This window comes from Marmota flaviventris, chromosome 2 (genome assembly GCF_047511675.1).
Source record: "Marmota flaviventris isolate mMarFla1 chromosome 2, mMarFla1.hap1, whole genome shotgun sequence".
NCBI lineage: Eukaryota > Metazoa > Chordata > Mammalia > Rodentia > Sciuridae > Marmota > Marmota flaviventris.
Window position 1 is genome coordinate 13,048,728 of NC_092499.1, and position 20,424 is coordinate 13,069,151.

The following is a 20,424-nucleotide window of genomic DNA, read 5'->3' on the forward strand; positions in this document are numbered from 1 at the left end:
GAGGTTGGGTTCATAAGACAAAAACTTAGTTGGCTAATCTAAAAATATATACATAGGGGTTTTTTATGTCTACAACAACTAAAGAAAAGCGTGAGAATGATACTAGAAAGTACGAGAATTTCACTGGAAAATATGAATAAAGAGATCAAAGTGACTTAAAAAACACAGCCATTCTGGAATCAGGAAGTACAGTAACTGAGATGAAAGATCCACTAGAGGGGTTCCACAGCGGATTTGAGCAGGCAGAAATTAAAAAGTCAACAACCTTGAAGATAATCCAACCTGAGGATCAGAAAGAAAAAAAGAAAGAAGGAAAATGACCAGGCCTCAGTGACCTGTGAACACCAAGCAGATAAACGGGCGTCCTGGGAGGTGGGGGGAGGGGGAAAGGAGAGGAAGAATGAGAACTCGTGATGGAGAACCCCCAATCTGATGGAGAGCATTGATATACGCATTAGAACAGTCTCCAGAACCTTCTCCAGGCCAGCCCAGGTGTCAGGCTGCGAGACAAGAGTCAATGCACTGGGACTGACATCAGGGAGTATGTTCCACAGTGGAATGCAGTCGGTGATCAGTAACTGGGAAACGGGAAGATTCACAGATGTGTGGAAGCTAAATAGCACACTCCTAAATAACTGTGATGGAGGAAGAAATCACAAGGACAATTAAAAAATCCTTTGGGTTGAACAAAAAAGCTCTGCTCTTACCCCTTCTATTCAGTCTGGTCCTAGAGGTTTTAGCCAAGGAAATAGGGCAAGAAAAAGAAGTAAAGGTCCTTCAGATTGGAAAGGAAGAAATAACACTGTCCTTCTGCATAGATGACCGGACTTGTATATGGAAAACTGTAAGGAATGCACAATCACACACAGAATCAACAGGCTCAGCCACGTTGAAAGATATGAGATCAATATACAAAATTCAATTTACTTCTATACACTAACAACGAATAATCCAGATACGAAATTAAGGAAACCATTCCATGTATAGCATCATCAAAAAAAAAAAAATTACTACCTATATTTGTGTAACAAAAGTACAAGACTTATAAGTTGAAAACTACCAAACATCATTGAAAGAAATTAAGAAGACCTAAATAAATGGGTGATGTCCTGTTTGTGGACTGGACAATGTAATCTTTTAAAAAATATTTTTATTAGTTGTAGATGGACACAATGCCCTTATTTATTTATTTATTTAATGTGGTGCTGAGAATCGAACGAACCCAGGGCCTCACACGTGCTAGGCAAGTGCTCTACCACTGAGCCACAACCCCAGCCCACGGACAATTGTAATATTGTAATATAATAACAATTGTAATATTATAAAGAAACCAGTATTCCCCAAAGGGCTCACAGAGTCGATGCAATCCCCGTTAGAATCCCAAGGGGTTTTTCTACAGAAATTCTCAAACTGAGCTGAAAATCCACATGGAAACTCAAAGGACCCAGAAGAGCCAAAACAAACTTGAAAAGGACAAAACTGGAGACTTCAGACACTCTGAGCCTAACACTGACTACAGAGCTCTACAAATAAGAGGAGCTGCCGGCACGAGGGAAGGGGACTAGAATTTAAAGCCCACAAATAAGCCCTACGTTCAAGGTCAGCTGACACGCGACAAGGGTGTCAAGACACTTGCATAAATGATGGCATCTGCTGCTAAATGGATGGAGCTGGAGATGACCAGGCTGAATGGAATAAGCCAACCCCCGAACCAAAGGTGGAGCGTTCTGACAGGCGGATGCCGACTCAGGTTAAGTGGGGGGAGGAAGAACAGAAGGTTATTGGACTAGACAGAGGGGAATGAAGGGGGGGGGATGGAAATAGGAAAAACCGTGGAATGAATCAGGCATGACTTTCCTACATTCACATAGGAATACATGCCCATGTTCAATCACCAGAATGGGAAGTTGTACTCCAAGTATGCAGGATGTGTCAAAATGCACTCTATTGTCACTGATACCTCAAAAAAATAACAACAAAGACACATTTCAATAGGGAAAGAACAGTCTTCAACAAATGCTGCAAACTGGATATCCATGTGCAAATGATGGAACTGGTTCCCTACCTCACACCATATCAAGGTTTTTTTTTTTTTTTAAAGATTGAAGATGTAAATATAAGGACTACAACTATAAAACAATAGAAGAAAACATGGGATTTCAGATTGGAAAGGAAGAAATAACACAGCTCTTTATGCTATAAGATTAGTCAATGGCTTCTTAAATGACACCCAAATCACAAGCAATGAAAGAAAAAATACATCAGATTTTATCAAAATTAAAGAACTTAGTGATTTATAGGACACTAATGAAAAACTGAGGGGAACTCCCCCTAACTCGCAAATCATATTATCTGATAAGGACCTAGAGTCCAAAATATATAAAGAAGCCTCACAGTTCATCAATTGCCCAAACAAAACAATATAATACCCTAATTTTAAAAAAAATAGGCAAAGGGATTTGAATAGACAGTTCTTCAAAAAAGGTACATGAATGGCCAAATAAACCTATTAAAAAATGCTCACAATCTTTAGCCACTAGGAAAATGCAATTCAAAACAGTTTCACACTCACAAGCATAACTACAGTAAAAAAGATAAATAACAGCTGGGTGCGGTGGTGCACACCTGCAACCTCAGTCACTCCAGAGGCCGAGGCAGGAGGATCATGAGTTTGAAGCCAGCCTCAGCAACTTAGTGAGGTCTTAAGCAACTTAGAGAGACCCTGTCTCCAAACAAAACAAAACAAAAAGGGCTGAAGTAAGTGCCCCTGGTCCAATCTCTGGTGCACACAAAAATAAAAAGACAAATAACAAATATTACTGGTTGTGGGAAAAATAAGAACACTCACACATCGCTGGTGGGAGTGTCAAATGTCTTCTTAGAAAACTCAAAGAGTTAACCAGAGAGTTAACCAGAGAACTGCTATATAATACAGCAATTCTATTCCTATATACCCAAGGGGAACGAAAAAAAAATGTTGATATGAAAGCTTGTATGCAAATAGTCATGGCAGAATTATTCATTACAGCCAAAAAAGAAACAGCCCAAATAATGCAAGTGATGAATGGATAAACAAAATATGGTATGCAAACACAAAAGAATATTACTTGCCCATGAAGAGGAATGAAGTACTGGCCCAGGCTGTGTGAACCTTGAAATCATTATTACAGGGAAAAAGCTAGACACAAAAGGTGGCTATTAGGAATGTCCACAGCAGGCAACTCTGTGGAGACAGAGTGTAGTTTAGTGGTTGCCAGGGAAAGGGAGGAGGAAGGAGTGGGGCCATTGCTTGTGGGTGTGGAATTTCTCTTTGGGATAATGAAAATGTCCTGGAATTATGTATTAGTGATTGTTACACAACTTTGTGAAAATAGCAAGAAAATCCTTGAATGTTTAAGGGTGAACTTTATGGTATATGAATTAGATCTCAATTTTAAAAACTGCAAAGTAGGCAGCGGTAGTTGCTTCAGCTCTGAACACCTGTGCTTTTAATCTTCCTAAATAACCAAAAATACATTATTAAGAAAATCCTCCAGCCAGCTTGTGATAGTGACCTCAGGGAACACGGTTAGCTTGACGTCCGTGAGTTGGGCTGCGGGTGCCTTCCAGATGCGGCATCTGAAACACATCGCCTGCCTGGAGCTTCCTCTGCAGACGCTTTCCGCACCTTCTAATCCCACACAAGCAGGTCTCCTGCGGGACTGGCTTGTGACTTCTCAGGCTCTTGCCAGCCCACAGTGCAGCTCGTCTGGGCCGCACTGAGGCCTTAGGCATTTCTAGAATCGACCTAGACTCTGTACACAGGGGCAGAGTTCGCCTTGGGGAACTGTGACCCCAGACACCTCAACGGCCAGGAGCCTCTGCAGACGGGCACAAGTGACACAGGTAAGTTTCTCATTCCACAGACACTGAAGTGGATCAGGGTCTTGCTGAGTTACTTAGGGCCTCACTAAGTTGCTGAGGCCGGCCTTGAACTCAAGATCCTCCTGCCTCAGCCTCCAGAGCCTCTGGGATTACAGGTGTGTGCCCCCACACCTGGCTCAATGGATCCCTTGTAGTGTGTGTTGGCTTTGGCCTGGGGGGTGGTTTCCATGGGAACACAGGGTAAGCAAAGTTGGATGGGATCCCTTGGTGGACTGGGAAATCAATTAGTGGATGGCAACCAGCATTTTCTTAAAAAGAAATGGAAAAGATTAGAGCGGTCCTAGGCCGTGAAGGCTAATTACTATTCCGTGACATTTGTTTTCTTTTTATAGATATCACATGAGAGAGAGGTTTATTGCTGTGGTCATGGTCATGGTCAAGGTGTGGAAGGCTTCCACGATGCTAGGCCCCCGCTTCCTCTGGAAGCCGTTAACCCGCCAGCCCATGGTGAGCTCTCTCTTTGGTAAAGTTTTGGATCTTAAAAATATGAATGATTGAAACTCTACCCAAGTTGACCTAGTGCCTCGTACCTAACCGCCAACCCCGCCCCTCCTTACACACAGCCGGTAACAGCTCCGGGGGCCACCGCGCCAGCCTGGCCACACCATCAGGAGGTGATACACCCTCCTGCTTTCTAAGAGTCTGCTCTGGGTAATTTGGCACTTTATTGGCTGCTTTGTTACTAATTGCTCTAAAGTTGAAGTCCAGTGGTCAGAGGCCAAGGACAGGACAGCTAATGGCAAAACTCTGGTGTCTGACTCTGTCAAAATTCAGTCATTCCTCCACTGTGGACCCTGGGCAAGCAGTTCCCGAGCCTCATTTTCTTACCTTAAAATAGGGAGATGATAATACACTGGGGCTCGGGGACAAGATGCTATCTGTCAATCTGTTATAGTTTGGATCTAGAATGTTCCCCAAAGGCTCGTGTGCTGAAGGCTTGGGCCTTCACTGGGAGAGAGCTTTAAGTTGATTTTCTCAGGTATCTCGTCACCGTGACGGAAGCTGATGAGCACAGTTTTCGTACAGTTTTGAGGCTCGGCGGTCAGCCCTTCACAGTCGGGGAGCTGTGGGATTCTCCTCCAGCCCTGGAGAGCACAGCCCCTGGTCGAGCCCCAGCAGAACTCAGGACTCATCAACTGCAGGGGAGGCCCTCAGGGCCCCCAGAAAGTGAGGACAAGATCAGGAAAAAGATGGTCAGAAATAGAAGCAAATTGAAAACCATCGTGGAGGAGAGAGTCACCGTTTGAAAGCCCAATTCCCGGCAAAGAATTTCTACAAACTATGAGGATGGAGTCAGATGCTCCTTCCACGTGTGCCAAGAGACCAGAACATCGCCAGGAAACACTAGTGAGATGGAAAAATGAGAGAACCTGGTCACACCTGGCCGAACTGACGGCCCGGATCTCCTGGAAGCAGGGCCTCGGGCCTGGCTGGTGCCAACTCAGGCCACCTGGGCCCGGGAGCTCGGATTCCCTGGACACCTCTGGCAGCACTTGTCCCGCTCCCTTAGGAGGGTCATTTTCAGCCACGGTTTTGAGCAGCACGGGGGATGGGGGTGTTATAGTCAGACTGAGTCAACCCATCTGGGACCGTGTGTGTCTTGGATGGTGAAATCAGGAGGGGAGGAGAAGTGGGTCTGAGGGTCAAGGGACGAACGAGAGACAGGGACCAGGATGTTTCCTGGTTCCAGCTCATCCTGACACCCACCTTCCCCCGGCTCCAGGAGATACTCTTCCAAGGTCCCCTTTCCTGCTTGAGCCAACACAGCTTCTATCACTTATAACCAAAGGGTCCCAAGCCAAAGCGTTAGGAAGACAGAGACAGCAGGGAGGGGTTCCCACCCACCACCCTGGCTGAAAACATCCAGTTGTTTAATTCCGGCTTCACTCTCACGCAACGTCCTGCCCCAGAGTTTGGTCTCCTGGCTTGACCGGAGGCTGGGGGCTTGCTCACACACAGGTTCCTCAGTCCTGCCGGGATTCTAAAGCGTCTGCTTCCAGACCCTCGATTTCCAAAGTTACGCTGCGACGCACATTATCTCGCCAAACCCACCTCCGTCCTAGAATTCGTCTTGGTCAGGCAGGACACACAGACGGGCGTGGCTGTCATGGAAGGCGTGTCCAGGTCTCTAGCGGCAGAGGCAGGGCACCAGGCAGGGCTACAAGGGGAAGCCCCAGCGCAGGCCAGGAGGCAGGTGGAGGGGGAGAGCGTTGGCTCTGGCCTTGAGGGCTGAGTGGTTTCTGCGGGGCTGGCCCCCAGTGGGTACATTTCCCTGGGATGATTAGGACGGAGGAAGGTGATCCCTGCAGTCCAACCGCCAGGTATGGGTGGTGGGTTTGCCTACGGAGGGCAAGCGCCTGGAAGTCGCCATCTGCTCTAAGAACCAGCCAGACCTGGAAGGGGCAGTGTCTCCCAGAGAGACGGCAAAGCCTGAGGCCTACAGAAAATAGGGAAAGTGGTCACGTACGACATGCTGCTCACTTCAGAAAACGCTTCCGGGTCTTTCCATCAGGTCCTGGAAGTTTTGCTAACGTGAGTTGGTGTCTCCAGGACTTGAGCGATTCCAGGTCGCAGAGGGCAGTCACTGTTCTTGTCCGGCCAGCAACACGGTGGCCCTTCGCCTCAAGTGCCTGCTAATTTCCTTTCGGGGAACTACTCCTCCATCCCACCTGCTGTGGCCTAGGCAGGACTGAGCCTGCCGTGGCCTGGCTGATCACGACCCCACGCTCACGGAGCGTGTTCCTTCTCCACCCTGAACACTGCTCTAGGTAGGGGGAGCCCACGGTGCACAGAGGACACCCTGGCCTGCCATCGCGGGGTTTGCCCAGGTCCTGGGCTGGCACAGGACTCCGCAAGCCCATCGGGGGATTTTGCTGGGAACCAGCACCTCTCCTACCCAGGGCCCCTGAGGATCAGAGCGCTATTTTGCTTGGGACAGTGGGTCCCTATCTGAAATCCTTAATTCCCTAGGTCTCCGTGAAGCTCAAGATGGGGACGGACAGTTCTGGGTGGACGGTGAGTCTACTCTGCAGGAAGCACCCCTGTAAGATGGGCCGCCCCTGGCCTGGGCCTCGCCGCCCGCCCCTTGCCTCTGGTCGCCCCTGCCTGGCACAGAGACACGCTGGAGCTTCAGGACCCGGCAGACCCCGAAGACAAAGCCACCTGCTGAAGATGGCCCGGGGACAAGTCTGCGCAGCCGAGGTGTGAGAGCGTCCAGGCTGGGCTGCTTATCACACGAGAAAAGAAATCCCCTGAGCCTCAGGCCCTGGCCCTGAGCTTCCTGTGGTTGGCGGCTGGATGTGATCCTCCCTCCAAGGCGCCTTCTGTGCCCCGGGCTGACCCAATGGGTCGGAGGCCATCTTTGCCAGCTGACGAGGGGGAAGCAGCCTGCACGGCTCGGGGAGTGTCTCGTCCCCCATTCTGAGCCCCTGTGTGGTTCCACCGCGATGGGGGCTCTGGCTTAAAGCAGCCTGAAGGGGCTTCCCTGGTTGGACTCAGGCCTGGCAAAAGTGCCATGGAGCCACAGGAGTGGTGGCACAATGCCCGACTCAGGGGACACCCCCTGATGCCACTGGAGGCCCCCCTGGTCCCCTACTCCATCTCTCTGGACGCAGCATGAGAGAGAAAAGCTCACCCCAGACTTCTGGTACCAAGGAGGCCAAAGGGCCATTCTTCCCCACGCGCTCGGGTTTCTCTTTGGAAGCAGAACTTTACGATGTCACTGTGGGACGACAAGCACTTAAGATGCTCTGTAACAGAACAGATGGCTGGTCACACCACAGGAGGAGAGGGAACAGATGCAGCTGCTGCCGGAAAACCTCAAATTAATTTGGACAGTTAACTGATCAGACGCTGCAGCCAAGGCGGGGCTGCCCTGTGCACGTGGGAGTGTTGGTGCCACAGGGTGACAGGGGGGCTCCCGAGGGCCCCGGAGAGGGGCTGCGCCACCTAGGGAGTGCAGACCCTGGAGTCACAGACCCCCAGAGGCTAGACCCCTGGGGCTGAACAGGGCTCCAAGAATGTGCACTTCTTTATTTTTAATGAGACAGAGTCTCCCTTAGTTGTCCAGCTGGCCTCGAACCCTGGGCTCCTCCGGCCTCAGATTCCTGAGCAGTTGGGACCCCGGGCACATGCCATCACACTTGGCTGGAGAATTTGTATTTCCAACAAGTTCCCAGGGGCTCCGGAGGCTGCGGGGCCACTCCAGACCACACTTTAAGAGCCATAACTCTAGGTGAACTCCATTTGAAAACAGCTGAGATGTAGCATATTCAAAAGTTGTGTGTGAATACTACCACTAGAAAATTCTAGATGACTTCATTACCCCCCATAGAAACCCAGTGCCCAGTTGACGTTGCTCACCCCCTGGCCTTCAGAAACCACTAACTTATTTCTGGCCCCATTGATTGGACTGGCCTGGGCATTCCATTGAAATGACATCGTAACATGTGGCCTTCAGCATCCGGCTTCTGTCACTTCACAGTGTTTCCAACATTAGTGTTTATAGCAGCTAAACTATGGAACCAACCTAGGTGCCCTTCAACAGATAAATGGATAAATAAAATGTGGTATATATATACACAATGGAGTATTACTCAGCCATAAAGAAGAATGAAATGATGGCATTTGCAGGTAAATGGATGCTAAATGAAATAAGCCAATCCCCCAGAACCAAAGGCCAACGTTTTCTCTGATATGTAGATGCCAATTCACAATAAGGGTGGTGCTGGGAAAGAATAGAGGGGCTTTGGATTAGGTAGAGAGGAGTGAAAGGAGGGGAGGGGGAAGGGGGTAGGAAGAAAAGTAGAATGAATTGGACATTAACACCCTGTGTGTATCTATGATGACATGACTGGCAGGACTCCACATCACGTACAACCAGAAGAATGAGAAGTGATACTCCATTTACGTATGATGTATCAAAATGCATTCTACTGTCATGTATTAGAACAAATAGAAAAAAGATCCTGAGCCCCTTCTCCACGATGCCCTATTAGCTCTTTTAAAAGCTGCCCAAAGCCAAAGAGTGGAAACCAGCCACATGTCCACCCACTGGAGAATGCACCAGGCGAGGCCTACCCAGTGTAAGGGAGTATTACGCAGCTATAGAGGGACAGAAGTAAACAGGTGCTCCAACATGGGGACACCTGGAACAGGCCAAGTGAAAGTTGTCATTCACAAAATGCCACATATCACGTGATTCGTTTATATGGAATGTTCAGAAGAGGTAAGTCCAGGGAGACAGGAAGTCGATTAGTAGCTGCAGGGCCTGGGGGCAAGGACAGTAACTGCTCATGGTCATGGGGTTTCTCTGGGGGATGATAAAAATGTCCTAAAATTGATTGTGGAGGTGGTGGCGTGACTTGGTGAATACACTAGGAGCCGCTGGATTGGGCACTTGAAAGGGATGAATGTGACCCCAAGTGAATACCATCTCAGCACAGCCACCTCGTGGACACGTAGAGATGCTCGGCCACCGTGGGAGCTGGCTGGTTCCTGACCTGAGCCCGCAGTCGTGCTCGGTGATTGACAGGATGCCTCTTTGGAATCCTGGCCTTGACTTACAGGGTCAGGAGGTGCTCAATTTGTGGTGGCTCCCAGGACCAGGGCAGGACTGGTCCAGGATCCCACCATAAGAACTCTGGGGCCCGGGCCATGCGGAGCCCGAGTGGAGCCACCAGGAGCCGCAGCATCAGCAGGCTCCCTCGTTTTTCCAGCTGAGAGGGAGCGGGGGATCATTGAGGGCCATTTCTGCAGTGCCAGCTTCCTGGGCTCAGAAGGACCCAAGACCCCCTCCTCCTGGCCAGCACGGCGCTCAAGAGCCATCCAGAGCTGAGGAGAGGGGGAGAGGGAATCTACTGAGCACCTACTGTGCACGCAGCGGTGTGCAGCGACCGCGGCTACATCTTCACATCCACTGTCCAGGTCAACCCAGACCCTGGGGGCATCAGCCGACTTGTGGATGAGGGACAGAGGTTCAGGGAGGTGGCGCCGCTGGCCTAGGGTCACTCAGGGGTGAGAGGCAGAATCAGGATTCAAATCCAGGACCTGGGGCCTGAGTCTGTCCCCGCTGGTCCCTGGCAGCACAGGAGAGCTGACATGGGTCTGGCCATGGCCCATCCCTCGATCCCTCGATGCTGCACGGGTTCCCAGCTGGCCCCGAGGACTTCCCACGGCCCGGCCCTGGTTTTCCTTCCCTGGTCCTGTGATGCCTCCTGAGGACCCAACCTGGGAGACTCAGTCCTACCCACCCCTGAGGATGCTCCATGTCCCCGGCCACTGTGCAGTGGATAAGCCATGAGCTACGATGGGCGTGAGAAGTCCTGCCACTGGACACGTGGGATTTCCCTGGCCTGGGGTCTCGCTAGCTGGCTCTGGCTTCCTGTGCTTCCCTGCCTGTGCTGGGGTCCCCGTCCCCTGGCTGCCATTGGCACCTGAACCAGTCTCAGCCAGCTCAGGCAGCAACTCTGCCCCTGCCCCCTGCTCAGCACACGGAGAGGGACAGGAGGAAGATATGACCTGCGGTCTCCAAGGACACACCTGGAATCCCATCTGGGGGGACAGGGGAGCTGTCCCTGGGACCCAGGAAGCCAGGCCTGTTCCGAGGGCAGAGACTCGGGCATGGCCAGGGAGTTCCCTGCACTCGGCTCACTGAAGAGCCAGGCCCAGGGGAACTTCTGGATCCTCTGGTTTGAGGAAGAAGGTGGGTCAAGTCCAGCAGGAAGGGATACACTCCCCAGAGGGCAGAGAACCCGGGGACAGGAGGCCCCAGCCATGGGTTCCAGCCCTCCGGGGTCAGCTCACCCTCCACCCTGGGAAGCAGCTCATCTGAGACTCCACGGCTGTGTCCGGAGGAGCCCAGGTCCCAGGACAGGAGGTGGGAGAGGTGGCTGGTCCCGGGGCCTCCCTGCCATCCCAGTAGCTGGAGGCTTGAAGGAGTTGGAGACCAGCTGTCCTTCCACGTGTCTGCCCCGCTTTACAGAGCAGGATCTGGCCCAGGAACACGCCTGGCCCTGGCTTTCCTGTAGACCCCAATGGGGGCTGTACTGGGGCCAGATTCAGATCAAGTGGCCGGTGGTGGGTGGTGGCTGTGGCCTCTCAACCCCACCTCTGTGAAATGGGGACACCAAGTCCCACCTCACAGAGTGCAGGACAGGTGTGCAGACCGCCCGAGAGCAGCCGGCCCTGGCCCAGCCCTGTAGTCTGCCAGTTTCCTGGAGTGATGCTGCATCTCGATGGCTGTGACAACAGCTGTCCTTGGCACTGGTGTCCAGGCCCCAAGGGACACAAGCTCCTTTGGGTGCTGAGGGTTGAGTGCCTTCATTCAGCCCCATGTACTCAGCAGAGGGACCTGCTGCCCGCAGGATTGCCAGGGCTGCCAGGGTGGCACACAAGGACACGTCTGCACCTGTCAGGAACTCAGGCCCGTCCTGCTTTAGTGACCCTTGAGTCAGTCCTCGGGGTGGACATGCTGCCCCCCCACCCAGGACCCTGCCATGTGGAAATACTCCCTCACCTGGTGACTCCATAGGGGACCCAGGATCTGGAGCCCACCACCTCATGTAGGGCTCAGTGTCCAGAAGGCCCCAGGGCCAACAGCCACCCAAGTCCAGTGTGGCCTTGCTCCCACCAGACCAGGCAGGTAAGCAGGGCTCCCGGGCAGGTGTGTTGACATGCCAGGATGCACAGGGGTGGGCTTAGACGCCAGTCCCCTTGCCTGGCCAGCACAGGGGGGCCTTGGGAGGCTAAACCTCAGTGCCAGACTCCTCTGGGAAAGGCTGGGAGGTGCTGACCGGGGACAGCAGTTCCTAACTCAGCTGGTCCCAGGAATCACCTGGAAAAGCATCGAAAATGAGGATCCCAGGCCCTGCTCCAATCCCTGAAATGCACCAGTTCCGAGGTGGCCCTGGGCTTTGGGAAGAGCCTGCCGGTGGCTACGAGGGGCAGGTCCTGAGCCTCCAGTCCAGGAACTCCAGGGAAACCCCGGGACCCAGCGGAGCCCGTATCTTCAAGCCGCAGCCGGGGGCAGAGTGACAGCCTGACCGGCTCGGGCCGACTACGTGGAGACAGGAGCATTTCCCCAAAGATGGGGCAGGGCAGCCCCCGTGCCCCCAGAGCCCCTCCTGAATCAGAATTCTTTTCAGGAAAAAAACATCAAGTTCTGGCTTTGAAAGTTCTGGAATTCTGCTGCCTCTGAGGATGGCAGACACCAAGACAGAACCCCCAAAACAGGCCCCCAGAGCTCAGGCCTCGTTCCCCCTCACAGAAGGCTGGGGTAAAGCGAAGGCAAGGGGTGGGCCTGGGGTCCTCTTGCACGAGCTCCTGAGTTCACCCATTCCACAGAGAGCCACTAAGCACCCACTGTGTGAAGCTCGGTGCAGCCGTGAGCAAAACAGACAAAGGCACCTGGCCCTGGAAGCTACCCTTTTAGTCAGGGAGACACACAAGAAAAATATAAAGTATCTTAAACAAGGTGGTCTGGGAAGGCCACAGCGATAGGATGTGTGTAAGCAGAGCCCTGAAGGTGGCGAGGGATGAGCCCGCGGGTAACTGGGGGTAGTTCATCCCAGCAAACTGCAGTGCAAAGGCCCTCAGGCAGCCTGGAATGGCAGCCAGGACACCAGTGTGCCACAATACAGATGACATATCCCTTGAGGATGTCCTAAGCACCCTGGTGACCCGAGGTGGCCCCTCGGCACCAGCCCTCCACCTCCCTCGGGGATCCAGGCCTCTGTGCTGGAGACCAGGGCTCGGTCCCGATGGAGCCCACGGAGGCATGGCTGGAGCACCCAGCACCCACCCAAACGTACCAGGCATGGAGAAGGGGGACAGGAAGGCAGTCTCCACCGGCTCTGGCTCCGGGGGTGGCGGCTGGGGTGGCGGCTGCTGCTCCTGGTCCTGCTGAGGGTCCTCAGGGTTTTCCACGGGGACATTCCCGTTCTCGATGTTCTCGTGTGTCCCGTTCTGAAGCGGCTTGCTGCTCACACTGTTGGCTGAGCTGATCAGTCTCTGCCGCTGGTGGGCGGGAGGCAAGGCAGACACGAGCAGGTGACACGGTGTCACGCGCCTGCCTGCCCTGGTCCCTGGTCCTATGTACACCCAGATGACGGGTTTCCAGGACAGAGTCCCCAGGGTCACACTCAAGGAGTGTGCACGGGGCCTGACGGGCAGCCACCTGGCAGAGACCATAGCAGGCCACGCAAGGAAGGACGAGGGTAATGAAAGAATAAAGACGTAGGAAGGAGGGGCTGGGCTGGGTCGACCCCCAGTTCCCCCGCAGGCTCCTTCTTGACTGAGACTGCACTGGAATCTGCTGGCCCCTCTCTAGTCGTGTGGTTGGTGAATGACTTCACCCGACAGACACCCCGGAGCCATCCAGTGCCCCGGTGATGGTCGGTGGGAGGGTCAAAGCTCTAACGCAGGGAAAATGTCCAGCATCTTCCTGGCGCGGAGCAGGCGCCCAGTAAATTGTGGCTACTTTTACTAGAAATGGTCAGCCTCGGGTGCAGCCCTGTGGGGTGAAGGAGGCGGTGACCAGACAGGCTGGTTCACAAGAGGCAGGGGACACCAGGGGTGCGCGAACTTCTGGGCCCTTGGTAGCTCATCTCAGTGGCTTTGGCCAGGACAGAAAGTCCAGGAACAGCCTTGGAGAAAGCCCTCCTTCCCTGTGCCCTGAGTACCCAGCCTCTGCAAACAAGGACTCCCCGTGTCCCCTCCCTCCGTGTCATAGGCACTGCTGCCACTGAATGATTTGAGCTTTGCAAACCTCTCTGTGACATTCTGGAATTAAGATGACAGAAGAAGAAATGAGCCCAGAGGGTCTTAATAAACAATTTTGAACTGGGCACCTGGGGTTCTGTTCTCCCCCTGCCATGCCACATGGATCCTGGAAATCACGGCTTCAGCAGCAGGTGTGTCCTGCCAGTGTGTACCCCTGAATCTTCAGAGCTGGACTCCGCCTGTCCAACAGCCCAGACAGAGAAACTGAGGCCCAGGGAGATTGAGTTAGTGGCCAAGGTGAGATTAAAACTCCGGATTCCCTCCTCCCGAGCCCAGACTCTGGTCTCCATGCTGGCTAACCCCGGTACAGGGAAAGAACATCCCCAGCGGCTTCTAACCGTGGGGTAGGATAACCAGTATTCACCAGCTCATCAAGACCTACGATGTTCCTACCGACAGAGGCCATAAAAAAATGCTACAAACCCAAATTCCCAAACTCGTTGGTTAACAGGCCCTGCAGAACACAGAGCACAGGATTCTTCAGAAAAGTGGGCAGGATTCGCTACAATGTCATCCATACAGATTTTACTCCTTTGGATCAAAATGATTCAAAGCTTGGCACAGTGTTTTCCTTTCTTAACATACTTTGCACGGAGAGGGCCACGACGTATTAAATCAAAGCACAAGTGTTGACCACAGAACCTTCGATGGCTGTGAAGGTGGCTCTGGCCCATAACCTGGGTGCTCATCACAGCCCCCGCCACTGCCTCCGAATAAGGACCTGAGTTCCCACGCGCACACAGAGCAAAGACTGCAGACGCCGGCCAGCCAGATGCCAGCCAGACACCTGCCTGTTGTTTCTGAAATACTGGTTAATTAATACTTTTTAAAAACGGTTTTGCATTTATCCCTGAAGTGCCCAGGGCTGGCTTGGATGCCTGGAGGGACCCTTTGCTGCCTGTGGATGATTCGGGCCTCTGGAGGCCCCAGGGCTGCCCTGTCCCTGTCCCGGTCCAGGGGGACTCACCTCATTGATGATGATCCTGCTGGCCATGCGCAGCCGGGTCCTGGGCCCAAACTTGTTGGTGATCATGATGCGCAGGCCCGCCTCGGGGAAGTTGAACTTGGGGGGGCTGGAGCTCAGGATCTCGTCCACCATCACCACGGGGTTCTTGCCGTACTGCGGCTTCTCCTTCACTATGGACACAACGCCAGGGTGAGTGCTGACCTCCCAGAGGACGGCAGCCAGGTGCCGGGGCCACAGACTCCCTCTTGCCCCGAGGGCTTCCTGGGGCTGGGGTCTGGCACCTGGAAGTCTGGGGCCTGGCTGCAGCTCCTCCCATTAGTCAAGGTGGGCCACTGATTCCCAAAGAGCCACCTGGCATGTTTGACGGCGCCCAGCGGGGCCTGCAGAGGCGGCTCTTGGGCAGTCCTCTGCATCTGGCCCCTTCATCCATGGATGTCCATCTCCCTGTCCTCTGGGGCCAGCCTGGGGCAAGTGCAAGGGTCTTTCAGGCCCCACTAAGCCTCACCAGGGATGTCCACCTGCAGTAGACAGGTCCCAGAGCCTGTCTACTTTCCTTTCTTAACATACTTTGCATGGAGAGGGCCCTGACGTATAAAATCAAAGCACAAGTGCTGACCACAGAACCTCCGATGGCTGTGAAGGTGGCTCTGGCCTATAACCTGGGTGCTCATCACAGCCCCCACCATAACTGTGGCAGGGCCTTCCTCCCCTGTCTTCTCCCTGCTCGGGTGAAACTTTACAGACTGGCAGGGACGCTTCTAACCTTGTTTCCCGCAGGGAAGCTGCAAAGTCGAGGATGGGGATCCCGGACCCTGGACCCGGCCCAGAGGCTGGTGAGAGGAGCTGCTGGCCAGCCCAGTGTCTCGGGTGAACCCTACATGCCCTCTCTTTCTCCGGCCCTTTCCTTCCACTCAGGGGCTGACCAGAGCTCCCCAGACCTGGGCTTGTCCCTTGATACCTTCTCAGATATGCTTGGTGCCAGTATCCTGGGGGATAGACCCTGGGCTCCAGATACCCGGGAGGGCCTAGTAACCGAGCCGCTCATGAGCACAGCACGTGGAAGAAGCCCGCACTGTCCCCTCTGAGGGGCTATGAAAATGGGCAGCTGTCACGCTGCACCAGGTGACATGATCCCACCATGTCCTTCACGAGTGACAGGGTAACCAGGGGGCAGGTCCAGGAAGCACCGTCTTGCAGGAGTTAATAGCACAGAAACGCACAACCCTCCCCACACACACCATGCACACGCACACACAGAGGCAGCAAGGCTCAGCAGACAGGAGGCGTGTGGTTAGAAATCAGCCGGAGGCCCGTCGGGGTGCCACGGACACTGACCTCCAAGAGGCGTGTAACGTGGTTTTACTAGTTGTTTAGATGCACGTGTTACTGGGGGGTGACAGCGGGTTACTTACAGTTCAGGAGAGTTAGGGAGCAGAGGCCAACAGATTGGCAGAGGTGATTAGCGTGCGTGGAGCCTGGGGCGGCATCTTGATGGTGGCGGAGATGCCAGGGGGTTATTTGAAGGAAGGTGTTAGTAGCAGGCTCCCTCCACGGGGACCCTCGATCTTGGGGCTGCCATCTCAGAGGCAGGGGCCGCCACAGAACACCGCTGGCTCCGGGCTCCCTGCTGCAGAAGCAGCCCCGCCCCAGGCACCACTTGGGGAGGGATGGGACTCAGAAGGAGGGAGACTATGGAGCTTCATGAGGCAGGAGCCATGACCCCTGCTTCCTGGGACACTTTGTCCTGGTGCCACCCATCAAGTGAGAGCATGCCGTGGCATGGCCAAGTTGCCCCAAAGGTGACTTCATTATAGCCTGTTTTCTTGGCCGTTCAGAAGCACAGGTATCGCCCCTCCCCTCCTGCTCCAAGCCCAAGTTGTGCCCAGGGCCAGGGCAGCCTGGAAGGTCCCCGTGTGAGTTCTCTGAGCAGGCTGGCTTGCTATGGCATGGCAGCCGATGGGCAGGTGGCCCTGGCTGTCAGGCTGTGAGCAAGGTCACCTGAAAACCAGCCAGGACACTGATCCACTAGGCTGAACTAGGACCCCCGAAAACACTCAAGTGCATAAAGGTGTTTGCAAGAGTGGCGGGGAAAAGGTCCCCCACGAGGCTGGGTTTTTAAAGTTTTTGATTTTACGTGGGAAATGCTCCGCTGAGAAGAGCCAAGTCAGGGTTGAGAGGGCAGGGGCTTGCTTGCTTGCTGCGGGGCTGGGGATGGAATCCAGGCTGGGGATGGAATCTCCCACTGCGAACAAGGGGTGCCTTTCACAGGGCACGGGGGGCGGCCTACACTGCCAGCCTCAGGGACTGTAGGCAGTTCTGGGGACTGGCACCTTGCACGCATTAGCCCATGCTCTACCATGGAGCTGCATCCCAGGCCAAGAGGGCTTCCTGAGAGAATCCACCAGCTGGTGGTCCTTGGAATCCTCGGTCGCCCTGTGGTCACCGGGGGCTCCCACCCCCGGTTTGGTCAGGTCTATTCAGGGGACAGCGCACAGTGGCACCCACACAGGGTCCTCGAGGAGCCTTTCATGGGCAGCAAAGACTCAGGCTAAGACACCCCAGGGTCTACGTCTCCAGCTCCAGGAGTGCAGGCCTGCGCCTTGGACCCCCACCTCCGGGACCTCATGCCTTGCCCTTACTGATGGCCAGAGTGAGACCTGGTCCTCCCTGCTCCCCAGGGATTGAGGGCAGACTCATGAACAATCTCCAATTTTCTAGAAATTACCCTGGACTTAAAGAGACTTGGGGGAGATAAAATTATGGGGAAGCCCTTCTGCTGCAGACACAGAAGTGGTCAAGACGTCATGGCTGAGCTCCCAGAGGTGCCACGTGTGGGGGTGACAGATCTCCTGGGAGGTGAGAAGCTGAATTCTCCCACTGCAAACAAGGGTGCCTCTCACAGGGCATGGGGGGCAGCCTACTCTGCCAGCCCCCGGGACGGTAGGCAGCTCTGGGGACTGGCACCTGGGGAAGTGGGCATGTTCTGCTGGTCTGAGTCACCCTCCATGTGGTGCTTCTCTTCTTTGCCAAGAAGGTCCAGGGGACCAGGAATCAATCACCATGTATATGCTGGGCAGGGGCCAGCCTCTGTCCCACCAGACCTTGGGACCTGTGATGGGCAGCTCAGAGCCACTGTGACGGTGGAGCTGAAACCCCCAACAGTGGCCAACATGGTCCTGCCCCTCTGAGGACATGTCTGTGAGATGGGCTCCCCCTGGGACATCCTCTGGGCATTCATGAAACACCCACGGAGAGGGAGGGGCAGACCCTCGGGTGGGCAGGGCTCTGGTGCCTGGCTAAGGCGGCCTTCAACACCCAGGGGCAACCACAGGGGGCTGCTGAGCTCTTGCCTCTCCAGATACTAATGGTGACAACCATCAGGCTCAAATGCTGTTCTGGAGCAGGGCAGAGCGAGCTTCCGGCTGGATCCAGATGTTCAGAACCCCTACACTCCAGGAAAGAGGGGAGTCCAACCTGAGCAGAGGTGACCAGGCTGCTGTCCCGGGACCCCCTCAGGGCTCTCTAGGGCGGGCCAGGGGCCCTTTTCCCAGCCTTGCTCTTCCTCTGGGCAACGGTCCCTGGACAGACTCCTGCAGGCCTGGGCCTGGCACTGCAGAAACCCTAGGGAGGACCAGCCTCTGTCCTCGTAGCCCTCAGCTCCCTGTTACAGGCCCTGACACTGTCGGAGACACTGTGGCTCATCGGAAAAGCCAAAGCGGCCTCCACCTGCTGCCGGGAAAACTCCACGCTGTCACTCTTCACTTTCTCTTTCCTGGTACATCGTCCCTCCATCCTTCTCCCACCTACGCAGACAGACGTCTGAACCACGTCTCAAACACAGACCGTCCCTTCCCACTGAGGGTACATGTGACCAAAGGTAAAAAGGTGACCATATGGGGGGAGTGTGCGTGCGTGCGTGTGAGGAGAGAGAGTGGCTTCCATGGCCAGCTTCTGGCTCCTGTCTGCTCAGCCTTACCTTTCCTCAGCAATGGCACCGAGGGGTCATCATAGCTACCGTCATAGAAGTCATTACCATCTTCCAGCTCGTTGCTGACCGGGTTGCCGTTGGCAATGCTCTTTTGTTTGGTTGTGAAAAAGGCCTGCATCTTCACATTGTACCTGGAGGTCGGGGAGGACGGGAGGTCAGAGCAGCACAGGGACTCCCACTGACCAGGTGGGGGCATCTGCTGTGGTCAGCACAGCGCTGGCCATGGCGGGCAGCCCGGGAGGGGCTTCACCCAAACGGACAGCCATTCCCAGCAGGATCCTTGGAACAGTGTGCGGGCTGGGGGCACCTGCTCCTGTTGAGCTGGGGGCTTCCTGGCGGGTCAGAGACCTCTTGCCCAAGAAAACGACTGGGTCCTGCAGCTGGACATGACAAACGTGCCCTGATAAAGGACTTCCAGCCCAGCCCATGGGTCAGGCTCGAGAGGCACGGCCACATCTGTTCCTCTTCCCCAGCAGCGACTCCTGCTCACATGGGCTACGTCACTCGGAGGCAGCAGTGCCATCCCCCCGAGAGAGGAATCTCTCACCATCCCCAGGTCCCCAGGCTGGCTCCTTGCTGAAGAGCCGCCCGAGGAGACTCCTGCAGTGTGACAGTTTATCTCCCATTCTTACAAAACACGGAGGATATTTTATATCAATGTGAGGATTCTCAAAAACCTAGAGTGTGGCCTTTCTAGAAAATGACCCATAGAGGTGAGAGGAAGAAGAGAAACCCGAACAACTGTCCCCTGCTCTGATCAAAGGTGGGAGCAGGACATGGAAGGGGGTGCCCACAGCCCGAAGGAGGAGGAGGGTACTTACTTCATGATCAGAATGTAAAACCCGTACAAGACGATCAGCACCAAGCCTTCCCACCTCAGAGAGAGAGAGGAGAAGGCGCTTAGAACCCGGAGGCCATGGCCTGGGGACCCAGGGACGGCATGGCTGGGGCAGGCCAGGGAGCTGTGTGTCCTTCCCGTGCCATCCCAGGGCCCATCCCAGGACTCGGGAACACAGGTGGGATGGCCCGCCTGAGGCTGCCCGGCCAGGGGGCGTCCTCTTGGTGATGGATAAGAGAAGGCCAAGGGGGGATCATCTCAAACATGGGGGTCTGCAGGACCCAGCCGAGCCCCACCGGAAGCCACCAGGAAGGAGGAGGGTGGGGCAGCCACCTCAGGGAGGCAGGGGCCTGGATTCCACTCTGAGAACCTGTGGTCACTCGAGAGTCTGGTCAGGGACCCGAAGAACTAGGGTACAGGCAGAAGGGACCAAGTCCCCAGGGAAGGGGAGGGGCAGGGCACTAGAGCCTCCGGGGCCACCCACCAGGTGTGCGGTGGGGTAGTGGGGAGTCAGCCTGGAATGTTCCCTTGTTGCTCTTTAGAAATGGTCCAACCCCAGGGAGAGCGGGGCTGGGTGGGTTTTGAACCTCTGACCACAAGCCCCCGGGAAGCCATAGTCCTCTGTGAGCTGGCCATGGGCTGCAGTCATCTGGGGAACTTCCTTTGCTAACAGGGAGTCCACAGGCCAACGGAGCCAGAAGGGGACTTGCAGACCACCCAGCCACCTGCCCAGCTCCTTCCACACTTGAGCAAAACGAGCCCCAGCAGTGGGGAGACTCCACTGCATGGTGGGCTGGGGCCAGGGAGGGACCAGCACCTGCTTTCTCCAGGCCCACAGCACACAGCTGCTCTCGTCAGGAAGCGGACACCCCGAGGCTGACCATCTGGGGACATTCCCCAAAACAGACACCTACAGCGTGCAGACTC

General features: G+C 54.7%; 1 protein-coding gene across 1 annotated transcript in view; it reads right to left on the reverse strand.

The window, feature by feature from the left end:
• Positions 1-20,424, reverse strand: part of Slc24a4 (solute carrier family 24 member 4) — a 131,750-nt gene that overhangs the window by 19,393 nt on the left and 91,933 nt on the right. Inside the window, exons 9-12 of the mRNA XM_071607590.1 lie at positions 19,481-19,534; positions 18,648-18,790; positions 14,672-14,841; positions 12,735-12,939 (exon numbers count right to left, since the gene is read on the reverse strand). Coding sequence (XP_071463691.1) covers positions 12,735-12,939; positions 14,672-14,841; positions 18,648-18,790; positions 19,481-19,534 — 572 coding nt within the window. The remainder of the gene's footprint in view (positions 1-12,734; positions 12,940-14,671; positions 14,842-18,647; positions 18,791-19,480; positions 19,535-20,424) is intronic.